Source organism: Abramis brama (genome assembly GCF_963993115.1).
Source record: "Abramis brama genome assembly, chromosome: 21".
NCBI lineage: Eukaryota > Metazoa > Chordata > Actinopteri > Cypriniformes > Leuciscidae > Abramis > Abramis brama.
In genome coordinates this window covers 12,104,448-12,121,327 of record NC_139983.1, presented here as the reverse complement: position 1 = coordinate 12,121,327, position 16,880 = coordinate 12,104,448, and the positions used below count along the sequence as shown (strand labels likewise).

Below are 16,880 nucleotides of genomic sequence, written 5' to 3'. Positions count from 1 at the left end.
CAAACTTAACGAGGTCGACCCAAAATTGGTTCAGAAGCTATAGCTCGGCCAAACTTTGATCAATCGAAACGAAAATTGGTACACTTCATCGGAAGCATGATCTGAGGTTCCATGCCAAAGTTGGGAACAGCGCCACCTACGGGTCATGAGATATGGAAAATGCATATTTTGGCCAATAACTTATGAACAGTTTGTCAGAAAATTATAAACTTGGTGTCTATCGATTCCTTGGGTCATGACAAATCCGTGGATATCGATTTTGCCATGATGGGATGTACCACGTGTCCGCCATTTTGAATGATGTCATAATTTGCAATATCTTTTAAACTATTTGAAATTTCTTCACCAAATTTGGTATGGATCATCATTAGCATGGCCCGAAGGTACCTGAGAAATTTGATCACAGCGCCACCTAGTGTTCCAGAGATATCATTGTTTTTTGAAAAAACGCTTATAACTTTTGCTAACATTGCTTGAAATTTGATTTCTTTATGTCAATATATTCCTTGGCTTATGCCGATTTCAACGATATCTCATATGTTATTTATCAACAATGTGACTGGCCGCCATATTGGAGTGAATGTAAAACAGTTTTTTCGCTACTCCTCCTTCAAAATTGGTCTAATTTTGTCCAAACATGTACTCAAATGATCTTCGGACTGAGCCGCATAAAAGTACTGTCCCCGATTTTTTTGCTATACTGGAAAAAAAAAGTTATGATGTCGCAAACTTAATGAGGTCAACCCATAATTGGTTCAGAGGCTGTAACTTGTGAACAGTTTGTCACAAAATCATAAAATTGGTGTCTATCGATTCCTTGCGTCATGTCGAATCTGAGGATATCTATTTTGCCAGCATTGGATGTACCACATCATAAGCTATATTAGCATTAAGTTAGCTTAGCATGCTAATCTCGTTAACATGATTTTGTGTGCTCATTCACACACTGAAGCCTCTCCTCTGCAGCTTTGTAAAACATGTCCTCTGGGTGGCGCAAGTGGTTCAACCATGCGTCATGAATCCCGAACCATTGTGGTCGTGGGTTCGAGACCAGTGTGGGGCGACTTTGAAATTGTGTATAAAATAATAATTTAAATTCCTTCCGGCTCTGCACTGCTGTTGGTGCTTAAATGCTAGCTGTGCTGCTGTAATTGATGTGCTTACTGTGCTTGATGTACATTAAATTTCTGATGTTTTGCTCTTCTGGCTCCGCATTGCGCTACAGCGGCTGTTGCTTGCTCTGCCTTGCAGGGCTTGGCCCCGTATTGCTGCTTGCAGCTATATTTTGTAATTGTAATTATGTAATTTTATTGTGCATCATTTCCAACAACCTGTAATTTTGTCAAATTATGCAGAAAGTTAGAACATTTATTCATTTAAGTTATTATACATTTGTATTTTATTTAAAATGTTCAATTTAGGATACATAAAATGCGGTAGCACTTTACAATAAGGTTAATTTATTAAACATTAGTTCATGTATTAACTAACATGAACTAACAATGCGCAATACATTTATTACTGTTTTTGTTAATCTTTGTTAATGTTAGTTAATAAAAATAAAGCTGTTCATTGTTTGTTCATGTTAGTTCACAGTGCATTAATGTTAACTAATGTTAACAAGATTTTAATAAAGTATTAGTAAATGTTGAAATTAACATTAACAAAGATGAACAAATGCTGTATAAGTGCAGTTCATTATTAGTTAATGTTAACTAATGTAGTTAACTAATGAACCTTATTGTAAAGTGTTACCTAAAATGCTTAGCGAGATAAGGGTCTCAGCCATTTTATTCCAAAAAAATGTTTAAAATGTAATTTCCACCACAAAATGTTATTAAACACAATATATTATTTGAATTGTGATTTTAATGACACTGTGGTGTAAAATACATTTTAGAAAAATGTAAATAAATAGCAAAGCGTATATATAAACACTGTTAGTAGACATATGAAACTAGTTTGAGTGTGTTTTAAGAGAGTTTATAAAAGTCCACATGCCGAGCCAAAAGTAGTTAGCTCTAAGTGGGTGTTGTTGACATCATATCCTTGTATCAGTTGCGTCAGTCTCCGCTGTTCTGAAAGTGCAGTAAATTGAGCTGTATTCAGGTGTGAGGGTGTTCCAGGAACAGCGTTCTTTTCTGTTCCACCATAGTTAATGACTACCTTCAGCACTGTTATTTGGAAACATTAATAAATGACCGCAGCGGATTGCTATTCGCCTTGTCTGTTGATGTTTCGGGCTGCTTAGCAATACCCAGGTATTATGTTTTGTTCGCAGCAGAGGGAAGAAGATGAGAGGAAATCATCCCATTGTACTCCATATTCTTTCATTACCCAGCTCTGTTCTCCAGTATTTCATTTTTTCACTCGTCTTCTGTTTACTGAGCATGGTGCTTAGGGCTACATGCACAGACTTGCTTTAATGAGATATATTTTCTTTCGTCATTACTTAGAAACCACATGTAAAGACTGAGTTTAGGCCCGTGTATGTAAGTGAGGAGCGTCGGGCTCTTAGGGGCTGTTTATGGGTGAATAATCAAAAGCACAGATTAAAGGAGGATCATAAAAGAGAGTTTCACTCAGGTTAAATGGTCTGCTTTGAGCTTAATGGCTTGTGTGTGTGCGTGTGTGTGTGCAGACAACGGCTTAGCTAACAGCTATTTTCTGACAGCATTGATAAGCTCAAATCTGGTCACATTTTATTGATATGGCTTAAAGGAGGCATATCATGGAAATAAGATTTTCTTTGCTCTTTTAAAATAAAATAGTTTAATCTGCTTTGTAAGCAAATCCAACACAAGCCTCCACCCAGAGCATTTATGGGAACTAAGCTGCAACAGTTGGTAAATAGGAAATTAGAAATCACAAACATAAGCACATTAACATATGACCACTCTATATAGTTATACTATAGGGCTGTCAATAGATTAATTTTTTTTTTTCAAAAAATTGGGTGATGAATTATTATTATTTTTTACTAACGTTATAAGTGAATTTATAATTTATTTTGGTTCTGTATTTTTTTTTAAAAAAACATTATTTAATGAAAGAAAATGTATCACACATATATATATATATATATATATATATTTAATTTGCTTTATTTTAATTTTACCTGCCATTTTTTAACGCTCTTTCTTGAATTTAAATGAACTTCTTTCTTAATACATTTTAGGATGTGCAAATCTTAATGCAAATGCAAATAAGTCCTCATTTGATTCTACTTTTGATTTAATTTAATTTATTCCTTTTAGAGTTGGCAGTGAATATCCTGTAAATGAAAAGCACTGGCGTGTGAAGCTTAATCATCAGAGCTCAGAGGGTGTGGCCTATTGCCAAGGCCATTTCATTGGCTAATAATAATAATCCAATAATTTATGTTGGATTATCATGGAAGACTGCATTATTATGTTCTTTCCAGCAAAGCAATCTAGCGAGAACAAGAGCAAAATGTGTTTTAAAGATAAAATGTCTTCAGATATATCTAGAACCAGGCTCCCTGTGTGGGCCATTAAACTGGCACGGCTTCCATATTCAACATCCATGGGAAACATTTCGCGTCTATGAATGTGAGCCTTTGGGATTACAGTGAACAAACACAACCAGAAAGGCAGATGCCGAAATTGCTGTTTAGATATAAACTATGAAGTGTTCAGATCGGATGTGAGGCCAAGGCAGAATCAAGGCTTCAGACAAAGTTGTCGACGTCTCAGAGAAATGATAATGACGCAGAAAGGTTGTCCCGTGAGAGCGAGGCCCGTCTGTTTACCGTCGGCTGGGTGGGCCAACTCTAAGCCTGCTTTATACGCTGTTCTTAGGCGATGTTGAATCTTCCCCAGACCATGACAAACACAAGTAATTTGTTTTTTTGAATGACTTCCGATGCAGCCAGGAAGAGCAGGACGGCATTCTTGTCTACATATAAAGGATAATTGTGCTTTCGTGCTTGATTTTTATAATTGCTGTGTTTGTTCTGTCATGCTTGTTTGAATGTAAATACATGCATTCATCTCACTATCTCCTAAAATCTCACCACAAGGGAGTACTAGCCGACACAAAGACTTCAAACATGGTTTACACATATACTGAATACGTATCTTGCATTTTGGATTAGCCGGTCACTTTGATTAGTCGTTAAATTAATATTTTAGCCACATGACATTTACTGACTCTCATGTCGTTTTGAACCTTTATGTTATAATTTTAATTTTTCAATCAGAGCTTTGGCTCTCTAAATTATGACTAATAAGACTTTAACTCCTCTTTTTGGAGCTTGGAATTATAAATCACTCTACATCTTCGGAAAATATCTGTAAAATATCTAAAGTGTTAACATATATATATATATATATATATATATATATATATATATATATATATATACAGTGCTGTTCAGAATTATTTGCCCCCTTGGTAAATATGATCAAAGATGGCTATAAAAAATAAATCTGAATTGTTAATCCTTTTGATATTTTATTTTTTTTTTAAAAAGGGAAAAAAAAGAAAAAATCTAACCTTTCATTGAAGTAAAAGAATTGAAAGTGGGGGGGAAATCACATTATGAAATAAATGTTTTTCTCCAAAACACGTTGGGAACAATTATTTGCCCCCTTTTATTAAAAACTTTTTGCAACCTCCTTTTTCCAAGATAACAGCTCTGAGTTTTCTTCTATAATGCCTGATGAGTTTGGAGAACATCTGACAAGAGATCAGAGACCATTCCTCCAGACAGAATCTCTCCAGATCCTTCAGATTCCCAGATCCATGTTGGCGCTGCTTCTCTTCAGTTCAGCCCACTCATTTTCTATAGGGTTCAGGTCAGGGACTGGGATGGCCATTGCAGATGCTTGGTTTTGTGCTCAATTACACATTTTTGTTTTGATTTTGATGTTTGTTTTTGGATCACTGTCCTGTTGGAAGATCCAAACATGGCCCGTTATAAGATTCCTAGCAGAGGTTGTCAGGTTTTGATTTTTTATCTGTCGGTATTTGATCGAGTCCATGATGCCATGTATCTGAACAAGATGTCCAGGACCTCTGGCAGAAAATTTGGCCGACAGCATTAAAGATACAGCAGAGTATTTCAGTTTACACTTGGGGTACTTGTTTATCCCTGTATGAACCAAACCCATATTAAGTGTTTGCTGCCAAAAAAGCGATTTTTTTGTTTCATCTGACCATAGAACCTGTCCCGTTTGAAGTTCCAGTAGTGTCAGTTACTTTTCAAACATTAAAAAAAAAAGAAGAAGCTTTTTGGCAGCAACATGGATCTGGGAATCTGAAGGATCTGGAGAGATTCTGTGGAGGAATGGAAATAATAATAATAAAAAAAATTATATATATATATATATATATATATATATATATATATATATATACAGTGAGGAAAATAAGTATTTGAACACCCTGCTATTTTGGAAGTTCTCCCACTTAGAAATCATGGAGGGGTCTGAAATTGTCATCGTAGGTGCATGTCCACTGTGAGAGACATAATCTAAAAAAAAAAAATCCAGAAATCACAATGTATGATTTTTTAACTATTTATTTGTATGATACAGCTGCAAATAAGTATTTGAACACCTGAGAAAATCAATGTTAATATTTGGTACAGTAGCCTTTGTTTGCAATTACAGAGGTCAAACGTTTCCTGTAGTTTTTCACCAGGTTTGCACACACTGCAGGAGGGGTTTTGGCCCACTCCTCCACACAGATCTTCTCTAGATCAGTCAGGTTTCTGGGCTGTCGCTGAGAAACACGGAGTTTGAGCTCCCTCCAAAGATTCTCTATTGGGTTTAGGTCTGGAGACTGGCTAGGCCACGCCAGAACCTTGATATGCTTCTTACAGAGCCACTCCTTGGTTATCCTGGCTGTGTGCTTCGGGTCATTGTCATGTTGGAAGACCCAGCCTCGACCCATCTTCAATGCTCTAACTGAGGGAAGGAGGTTGTTCCCCAAAATCTCGCAATACATGGCCCCGGTCATCCTCTCCTTAATACAGTGCAGTCGCCCTGTCCCATGTGCAGAAAAACACCCCCAAAGCATGATGCTACCACCCCCATGCTTCACAGTAGGGATGGTGTTCTTGGGATGGTACTCATCATTCTTCTTCCTCCAAACACGTTTAGTGGAATTATGACCAAAAAGTTCTATTTTGGTCTCATCTGACCACATGACTTTCTCCCATGACTCCTCTGGATCATCCAAATGGTCATTGGCAAACTTAAGACGGGCCTTGACATGTGCTGGTTTAAGCAGGGGAACCTTCCGTGCCATGCATGATTTCAAACCATGACGTCTTAGTGTATTACCAACAGTAACCTTGGAAACGGTGGTCCCAGCTCTTTTCAGGTCATTGACCAGCTCCTCCCGTGTAGTTCTGGACTGATTTCTCACCTTTCTTAGGATCATTGAGACCCCACGAGGTGAGATCTTGCATGGAGCCCCAGTCCGAGGGAGATTGACAGTCATGTCAATTTCCCCATAGCCCTTTCCAGCCTTGTGGAGGTGTACAATTTTGTCTCTAGTGTCTTTGGACAGCTCTTTGGTCTTGGCCATGTTAGTAGTTGGATTCTTACTGATTGTATGGGGTGGACAGGTGTCTTTATGCAGCTAACGACCTCAAACAGGTGCATCTAATTTAGGATAATAAATGGAGTGGAGGTGGACATTTTAAAGGCAGACTAACAGGTCTTTGAGGGTCAGAATTCTAGCTGATAGACAGGTGTTCAAATACTTATTTGCAGCTGTATCATACAAATAAATAGTTAAAAAATCATACATTGTGATTTCTGGATTTTTTTTTTTAGATTATGTCTCTCACAGTGGACATGCACCTACGATGACAATTTCAGACCCCTCCATGATTTCCAAGTGGGAGAACTTGCAAAATAGCAGGGTGTTCAAATACTTATTTTCCTCACTGTATATATATATATATATACATATATACATATATATATATACATATATATATATATATATATACATATATATATACACTGAAAAAAATGATTCTGACCCCTTGTAAATGTTACATGTTTTTATCTGGTTAATTTCACTGATTATAATGTGTTATTTAATCCTACTTATTTTTTATTATTAATTTTCAAATTCACTGCTCTTGTTTAAAACAAGTTAATTTCATTCAATTAAAAGTAATTAGAAAAAAATAAGTTTAATTTAATTTCCATATACACTGTCAAATGAATACGCTAATCTACTCAATAAAATTGTGCAGATTACAAGCAATATTATTAATTAAATTTAACACATTAGAATTGAGTAATAATTAATAAAATTAATTCCTTAAAAGTTAACCATTTAACAATTTTTAAACAAAAATATCTGAATAACAGACAGACGTCAAAGATGGATTAAGAACTATTTATTTTGTATTGCCAACATTGAAGACACCTGATGTTAACAAGCAGAATCACTGAAGGAGAAAACTGTAATGTTACAACCGTAATTTTAAGTTACCATCATGGGGATCAGTGTGTGTTTTAGTTGGGCTCTTTACCCTGAAACCATTAACTTTAGATTTTGTTTGGCTGCTGTACCTGAGTTATAACAGCCTATGAACAAAGAGAAAAGGTGATCTGATGGTGTTGGTTGTGTTTTAACAATCATTATTTCACAGTCATTTGACCTGAAACACTGAAACCGATCACCTCTGAACATAAGCTCATTATTTATTCATGCAGCAATGCATGATGGGAGCCATGAATGAGTTTTGATTGGTAGCACCCAGAATGCACTGCAACATGCTTTATAATTGTCACCATTGTTGAGATTCACAGGCTGATTCTTGAAAAAATTTAGTAAATTCAACTTAAAATAGTTTAGCTAAAATTATGAATATTATTAATCTGAAATTACTTATAAAATATAAGTACAACCAATTTACAAAATATAAGTACACTCAACTTAAAAAATATATCTGGATTTAGATAAATTTATTTCGTGCAACCCCTTGACGTAAAAAAATTAAGTAAATTCAACATAACATTTTTTTCAGTGTATATATATATATATATATATATATATATATACATATATATATATATATACATATATATACATATATATATATATATATACAAACATATATATATATATATATATATATATATATATCAAAAGGATAAACAATGCAGATTTATTTTTATTTATTCCTTTGATCATATTTTTTACCAAGGGGGCAAATAATTCTGACCAGCACTGTATACATACCTTCATATTGTCAGTTATGTTCCGTCTTGTTTTCATTGTTCACTATTTGTTTGCTCATTTTCCTTTTGACCTAATTCTCCCCATGTTTTATTAGTTCATTCCATTCACCTGTCTTGTTAATCGCCTTGTTAATTATCTTGTTTGCTCCTTTGTTTGACTGTGCATTCATACCCTCAGTAAGCTTCTGTTCATTGTCTTATGTTGACGTTACTACCTGGAAATTATCGTCGTCTGTTTATTGGATACCACTTTACTAATCCTAAAGCCTGATCTTTCTGAATCCACCAGCCAGCAGGTGTGACACATTTACATTTATTCATTTAGCAGACGCTTTTACACAAATGAGAACAATAGAAGCAGTTAAACTAACAATAGGACAACAATATGCAAGTGCTGTGACCCTTCCCAGTTTAATCTAACGCAGTACGTGTATTTTTTTTTATATATATATAAAGATAAAAGATATAGAATAGAAGATAAAGTGTTAGTGCAAGTGACACATATATGGTTATATTTACTAATATTTGTTAATATTATTGATTGGATGCATTTTTGTAAATTCAAAAATAGCTATTGTAAATGAATGTGATGTCAGCATCCAAAAAGGTCACTAAAGTCATCGGCAGTGATTATCTCACCTTCCACGCAGCCAGCGAGGGTCTTGAGAAGATCATCAGTGTCACATCAGTGTTGTTTCATTGCTGTCATTCTCGCCCTGTCACTTTCGGCTTTCTAACCGCCGGAAAGACAGCAGTTACATCATATCGCATTCAAGAAGACAAATGTCCCGCTGGCAAACATGTCAGCTTTCTTGTTTTCTGCGTCTACTGACTGCAAGCAACTTGTTTCTTTAGTTAATTAATTAGTGATGACTGATTTATGTTCCATTATTTAGCAGTTACTGCCCTTGTGCATTATTTATTTAGATTCAAGGGAAAGTGAGAATGGAGACTATGAGGGATTTGCAGTTTGATTTCAGTGTTTAATGAGGACAAACAATATAAAAAAATCTGTCATGTAGAGAGAAAAAACAGGATTTTTGATGAGTTTGTACAAGTTTTCCTGTGTGTTTTGACAGGCTGAATGAACTAAATTCACCCCCTTTGGGTCTTATTTGTCAAATCAGCATAGATTTATGCATACAACAGACAAACAATACAAAAACAAAAGTTAGTTAAATCATATATAAATATGCAATTATATATAAAATATTTATATACATTTAAATAGGTTATGTGATTATTTAAATATTTAATATAATTGTATTATTTTATTACTGCTTTCTATTTCGAGCCTTCAATGCTAGTCTGTTACTAGTCGAAGGCCTGGGAAATGATGAGTTGTGCTTACACATGGTTCAAGCGTTCCTGGTTTGACCTGGTTTTGTGTTTGTCTGAACCAGCATGTCTCTGCTGAACCACGACTGCCAGCCGAACTGTGTCATGATCTTCGAGGGCAAGAGACTCACGCTGCGAGCTGTCAAGGTCATCAGACCCTGTGAGGAGGTACAGGTCCATCCATACACACTCACACACACCTTATTTCCCGCTCGCCTTGTCCTTTTCTAAATGACCTGGGACATTTAAATGTATGGGGCCCAGGAGAAAATGATATGGATGGGTCTCAGCTGTCACAGGGCCCAACAAAACATTTTGGGGGAAAAAGTTTTTATTTATTTATTTGTTTTAATTAATTATTTAGTTATTTCTGCAACACTAAATGGAATTGCAAAAATAGTTCCACTCAAAGTTATTGTTATTTAGGGTTGTTTTTTAATATTATTATTATTTTTTTTATTTTCATTTGTCCTTTCAATTTAGTAAAATGTTTACGTTCTCTAATATCATTAGGTTATTTTAATTATTATTAAAATATTATTATTTGCTAATTTTAGTATTTTCATTGTTTAGTAGTTATTTGTTAATTGTCATTTTTATTTTTAAATTGTTTTTATTTTATTAAGGAATTTTTTTTCAAGGAAAAAAACATTTAAATATGTAATTTTAGTGATCAAAGGTGAGTTTTAAGGGATACAATTATTGACTACAGGGGGACTTTAAAATGTATTTTTCCAGTAATGTTAATTTTTATTTTTACTTCAGTTAATAAAAATGTTTTCATTCAGTTTCCCGCCCCATACTCACTCCATTGAGCCAGAACCTCTCAGATAAACAAAGTAATATTTTCATAGTGTCATGGAGCCACAGTGTTTTACTTTTCAGCCCAAATAGCAGTTGTCTATTCATTTAAACCGGGACAGGAGAAAGTATTTTAACTTCCAAAAAATTATACACATCACACCACATTTTCTCAGTTGCAGGCACTTAACGGAGCCCATGCCAGATTAACTTCACCCTAATTCAGTCATCCCGTGAATAAATCTAAAAGCAACATCCTACATATAGCAGACACCCTCATCCAGAGCGTCCTGCAGAACTCTTTAACAATCACTCCCGACTAATCAGAGCTCATTTAAACCTATTTACCTGAGCGCACACATCCATCACACAACCAGCCAGAATAACTAGTAGAAAGCCAAGATAATCATATACATTAACACCTGAATCCATTCGGCTGATCTGTGGCGGGATGTGGTATTTCGCATTGGCCCCGTTCGACACGCTCGACAAACTCTCATTATTCGTCCGTTCTGTTTATTTCTGCTCCGAAAGTTTAGATATCCCCAAGTAAATCAGGCAGTCATGCTTAATTTCCCTCTGACAGTGGGAGGAAACGTCGAGAGAGCAAAAGCGAACTGGAATGAAATTACCAGCAAGCTCTTTGTACACAGGAAGTAATGAGAATTCACAGTATACGATATACGATGGCAGAATACACGAGGGCTCATCGTCCCACAGACACTGTTTACACACACACAAACACACACTCATTCGCACGGCGCGATTATAATTCATACACCCACACACATCTGCACACTGTACACACGCCACTGTTTGCCCATAAGGGTCGTACTCATTTTGGATCGTTTTTTTCGTTTTCTCCTCTTCCTGTTTCTGTTGCCTTCGCTATTTACCCATCTTTTCTAGTTTTATGTGCTCCACTCTTTCCATCGGTCTCGTTTTCTCTCTCTCCGCTTCACTCAATAACTCATTCATTGGAATAACTGTTTTCAATTATCTCCCACTCTCTATATTTGACCTCCCCAAGAGAGGTTGGAACTGGAAAAGTTTTATGCATACTGTGCAGTATATGCTGTCATGCATACTTTTTCTTTTTTCTTTTCTTTTCTTTTCTTTTCTTTTCTCTTCTTTTATTTTAGATAACAGGTGAAACAATATACAGCATGCTACGTTATTGTCACATGACCCTACTACATAACATTGCATATTTAATTTAGTAAGTTGTGTTCAGCTATCATCTTGGAAATAAAGATGTGGTTATTACATATTTCATCCAATTTTAGGGAATAAGGTCTTTTTGAAATTCCAATCAAATGAGTCAAGATGTAAAGAGTGAAAATCACGGTTGATGTTGCTTCTGATTCATTTGTCATGTTAGACCGATGCGATGATACATTTTTATATATATTTTAAAATATGCAACAAAATGGCCAAAATATATTGCTAATATAGATTTACATAAATGCAGTGTAACAGAACACAAGACATAACATAACACAATTTGGTCAGATTTTTCTTTTTTTCCCTGTCTGGGGAAGTGGATGTTCAAGCACATTGCATTGTGGGATACAGTATTCTATACAGCTTTCTGTGGTTTTATACTGCACATTTTAAGTAAGTGATACACTGTAAAAAAAATATTATCATGATTTGTCATCACTTTTTTTTTTGTCAAATCAACTTAATATTTTGAGTTTCTGTTGATTAAACCAATGTCCTTCATTGTATTGACTCAAATTTTTTAATTTCAATGAACTCAAAATTGTAAGGCAACCAGTTACTTCCTTTTTTAAGTTAAATTAACAATCATTTTTTACAGTGTATGACTCCACTTCATAGCAATAATATTAAAATTATTGATGCAATGCAGAATAAATAGAAAGTGATATATGGATATGTGACTCTGTAGGCACAGTATGCAAACTGCAGAATAATTTCATGCTGTAGACAAAAATAACAGATAGTATGTAACTCACTGATCTATATAGAATGACTATATAGATCAGTGATGTAACTCCAAACATACCCGTAATGCACTTATAGAAAGAGGTAAACAGCTGTTGTGTGAAGAGTTCTTTCTCAAACCTCTGGAAGTCATCAGAAAACACTATCATTGTTCAGATTCTCTCGAGACACCGGCCATATTAGATGATGAGAACTCTTAAAACATTTAATTCCTCATAATTTAGCATCAATTCAAGCTTTTCCAATCTGATTTTCTTTATGTCAGCTCTGTTAACAACCTGGAAGATTTCTCTTAATGGCTGAACACATAAACACAAACAATGCACATTAAAGCAAAGCAAAGACAGGTTTTCTTTTCATTTACATCCTGCAGAATTGGAAAGTTAAGGCTACCGTATGTGTTTTTCATGTTAGCTCAGCAGGCAGACTTCTCATTATTTAAGACTAAACTGCCATAAGACATTGGCTCTGTTCCAAACCCTCGTGAGCAGCATCTGTGTCTGCTGTCTACATAGGCAACTACTTAAGGCTTCTAAGGCTCCTTGTAAGTGCCCTTTTTTGTTTGAAACACCCTTCATAGGAAACTCACAGTTTTTATTATGCATATTTTTTTATTCTATACTTTTTTTAGCCAACTAAATATATAAATAATTTATTTGATGCATGTATACAATATACTGCTTATTTATTTTTGCAAAGGTCCCTTTAGGGGCTCCGTAATATACTGGCATTCAAAAGTTTGGGCTCACTAATTTATTTATTTTTTGGATGGAAAATAATACTTTTATTTAGCAAAAATGCATTAAATGTATCATATTGACAGTTAAGACTTTTAAATTATTACAATAAAAATTCTGTTTAAAATCTTACTTTTTTTATATTAGAATGATTTCGGTAGGATCATGTGACATTGAAGACTGCAGTAATGATGCCAAAAAAATTCAGCATTGCATCACAGGAATAAATTGCAGTTTAAATATTTTAAAATAGAAAAGTTATTTAAAAGTGTCATAATATCACTGTTTTACTGTATTATTTATCCAATAAATAACGAAATTGGGCAGCATAAGATATAAAATTATCGACCACAAACTTTTGTGCAAATATGACATAAAATGTATTTCTAATTCGATTCCATTCATCTTGAATGAAAATTTTTGACTGATTTCAATGCAATGCATGAATGCATTTTGGGATTACTGTACCTGAATATCAATTTTTCAAACTCTAAATCAAAATGCCTAAATTGACTGATTTTAGTGCTTAGTGTTTAGTTTCCAGGGTTTTCTAGTTGCCTGAAATCATTCAACTAACCATCTGTAATCTCTCCCTCTTTTTAGCTGACCATAAGCTACACCGATGTCCTCGCACCCAGCAAAGAGAGACGTTCCCGATTACAGGAGCAATACCACTTCTTGTGTCAGTGCGCTCGCTGTACCACTGAGGACAAGGTGAGCCGTGTGAACATCCCCTCAGATATATCTTCCCTTCCCTGAGCTTTCTTATCCACCCTTTATCCTCATTTTTCTATTTCTTTCACTTTCACCTCATCACTCCTGGAAAAGGCTTCTCCCCGCCTCATTGTGTCCTGGCGGGATCACTATCTATCATCCCTGTTCTCCTCCATGTTCTCTTTTCCTCGCTCTTTTGCTCTGTGTCTGTCCCACTCAGCACTCGAAAGCATCTGATGATGTGTCAAGTCTGTCAGCCCCGGTCCTAGACCATCGCCGGTCTCTCCGCACTGCCCCGGGGAACCTGTCCTCAGCAGGCCCTGTCATCCGTGATCATCACTGCGATGACAGGAGCATGTCAAGAATAAAGCTTTGGATGGCATGCATGAGAGCGGACGAATGAATGCTAAAGATGGAGCGAGGATAGATGGGAATTAGAAGGTGAAATGTGTCATTTTTTGGATGTTAAAGTACTTTTTTTCTTACTTAACACCTATAAGTAAGCCATTTTGTATGTTGATTCCCAGAAAATTGTAAGCACTGTATTTTCTCACTTCCATTTGGTGGAAAAATACAGTTCTATTTCTTTACAAATTTGTTTCTAAAATAGCCTGTGTTCACATACTATCCATCCAAAATGATATGCAAGATTAGAGTTAACGCATCCCAAAGAAGGTGCTGGGGGTTTGCAGGGAATTTTGAGGAAAAAAGAGTTGTCAAAGTTGATTTAAATATGCATTTTTAAAACATTGTAAGCAAATTTATTGTTGTTGTTATTCTTTTTGAAATTCTTAAGACTTTTTTTCCCCCCTAAAGATTAATTGATTATTTTATTCACGTTATTTTCTGCAGAAATTACACACTTAACCTTTAAAAGAATGGTTCACCCAAAAATGTAAAGTCTGTCATTTGTTCCAAACATGGGTGATTTCCTTTTCTTCTGCTATTGAAGCTTACGCCACAGAATAAAAAAAGGTCATTGTGGCTTCTTATCTCAATTCGGACTTTTTTTTTATCACAATTGTGAGTTTATATATCACAATGCTGAGAAAAAAAGTCAGACTAATAGTCTTTACAATGGCACGACCTATATAAAGGTCACAATTTCTCACAAATCTTAAAGCTGTTTTATACAGTTTTTGTCTGCTGAAAGTTTTTTTCGGAAAGACTTTTCGTCAGCTGAACAATCTGTATGTTCTTAACCCTAAAATGCATGAATGTTTCGCCAATCATTATTACATATTCGGGTCTTTAGCAACCCAGATCTATATCTAATACGGATGTATCTCCACCTATTGAGATAGTATAAAACTCTCCTGATATTAGACAATTACAGAAGAAAAAACAAGCATATTTGTTACCTTTTGAAGCTTTTTATACCATCGTCACTGTCCCCGTCAGAGCTCATTTCCCAGTACATTCAGATCGCTGACAGCTTCTTCACCAGATCCACCATCAAGTGACAGCGACACTAATATTTGACTGCGTACAGTACTTGCTCTGAAAAACAGAGAAATCTAAATTATGAGATAAAAAGCTACTTCTTTGTTGTTTTATTCTGTGGCGGAAACAAGCTTCCATATTCTGCAGAACACAAAAAAGATATTTAGAAAAATGTTTCTTGTTTTTTGTCCATACAGTGAAGGTTATTGGGGTCCAATGTTTTTATGGACCCCATTGAGTATTATTGTATGGACAAACAACTTTTTGAAAATGTCTTCTTTTGTATTTCACAGAAGAAAGAAAGTCATAACAGATTTGGAATGACATGTGAGGTTGAGTCAATGATTTACATTTTTTGTTGAACTATCCCATCAAATGCATGTGCGAGTGACAAAAGAAATATGGCAAGCTGTTTCGGCTTAATCATTCCTAGGATATATAAGCTAAAAGGATAATTCTTGATATCAGGAATGGAACTTTTTCATGTAATAATGGCTATTTTTTTATAGCAGAAATTACATTTTCACTACACTAAAACCTTGATATGTTGATACTTGATATCAAAAATTCATATCCTGCGAGTGATTAAGTCAAAATGGCTTGCAAAGGTATTATATTGCAAAACACTTTGGTAACACTTTATTTTACAGTGTCCTTGTTACATATGTTACATGTACTTACCATAGAAATAACAGTAAATTATGCATAATTACATGCAACTAACACTCAACCAAATCCTACCCTAACCCTATAGTAAGTACATGTAGTTGCTTAATATTACTCAGTACTTAATTATACAATTACACTGTAACAATGACACCTTAAAATAAAATGTAACCCAAAATTCTACTAGTAAAAATACAATTTCAGATATCAAGAAAAATAGTTTATAGTTTATATCAAGAATGATATCAATGAGGACATCATTGTTGATGTCAAGAATTTACGTTTTCACTAGTGAAAATGTAATTCATATCAAAAATAGCTATTGTTACTAGTAAAAAGTCCATTATTTTAACTAGTGAAAATTGAATTGTTGATAACACATTAATATCCTGGGAATGATTAAAAGTCAAAAGGGCTTGCCATAAAGAAACAGAACTGGTGTCATGTGTGCGCCAACATGTCACTGACATACACAAGTTCCTTTCAGGCTTATGTTGTGGTTATTTTGCACCTGCATGCCGGCATACCATGCTAAATAAGTGTGCTGTGAGCTCAAGAGAAAGAGGCTTTATCCTGCTGTTAACACCTACACAGCTGCTCAGACTGACCTCTGCTTGAGTCATCTGTCAGATACGTGCAGATAAGAATAAACGCTCTTGCTCAAGGCTGCTGAGATGGAGACTTGGGTTTCATCCCTGAATCCAACAGTCGAAGAAACAGTGGAAGCTTTTTAAGCTTGTTTTTCGTAAGTTTTGGAGTTTAGGACAACTGATATGTGTGGTACAAACTCACATCTATTTGTCCATGCATCTGTTTCATCCATCCATCCATCCATGCAGAAAGTTTTGTTTTTGTGATGCATAGGTTTATGATTAGGGGATAGATTATACAGTTTGTACAGTATAAAAATCATTATGTCTATGAAAAGTCCCCCAAAAAACATGAAAACCCAACATGTGTGCGTGCGTGTGTGTATGTA

At 35.1% G+C, this 16,880-nt stretch overlaps 1 protein-coding gene across 1 annotated transcript in view; it reads left to right on the top strand.

Annotated features, from left to right (window-relative positions):
* The window catches only part of smyd3 (SET and MYND domain containing 3), a 194,872-nt gene that overhangs the window by 148,921 nt on the left and 29,071 nt on the right, over positions 1–16,880 (top strand). Inside the window, exons 7-8 of the mRNA XM_084096189.1 lie at positions 9,638–9,740; positions 13,682–13,792. Of these exons, the coding sequence (XP_083952315.1) occupies positions 9,638–9,740; positions 13,682–13,792 (214 nt within the window). The remainder of the gene's footprint in view (positions 1–9,637; positions 9,741–13,681; positions 13,793–16,880) is intronic.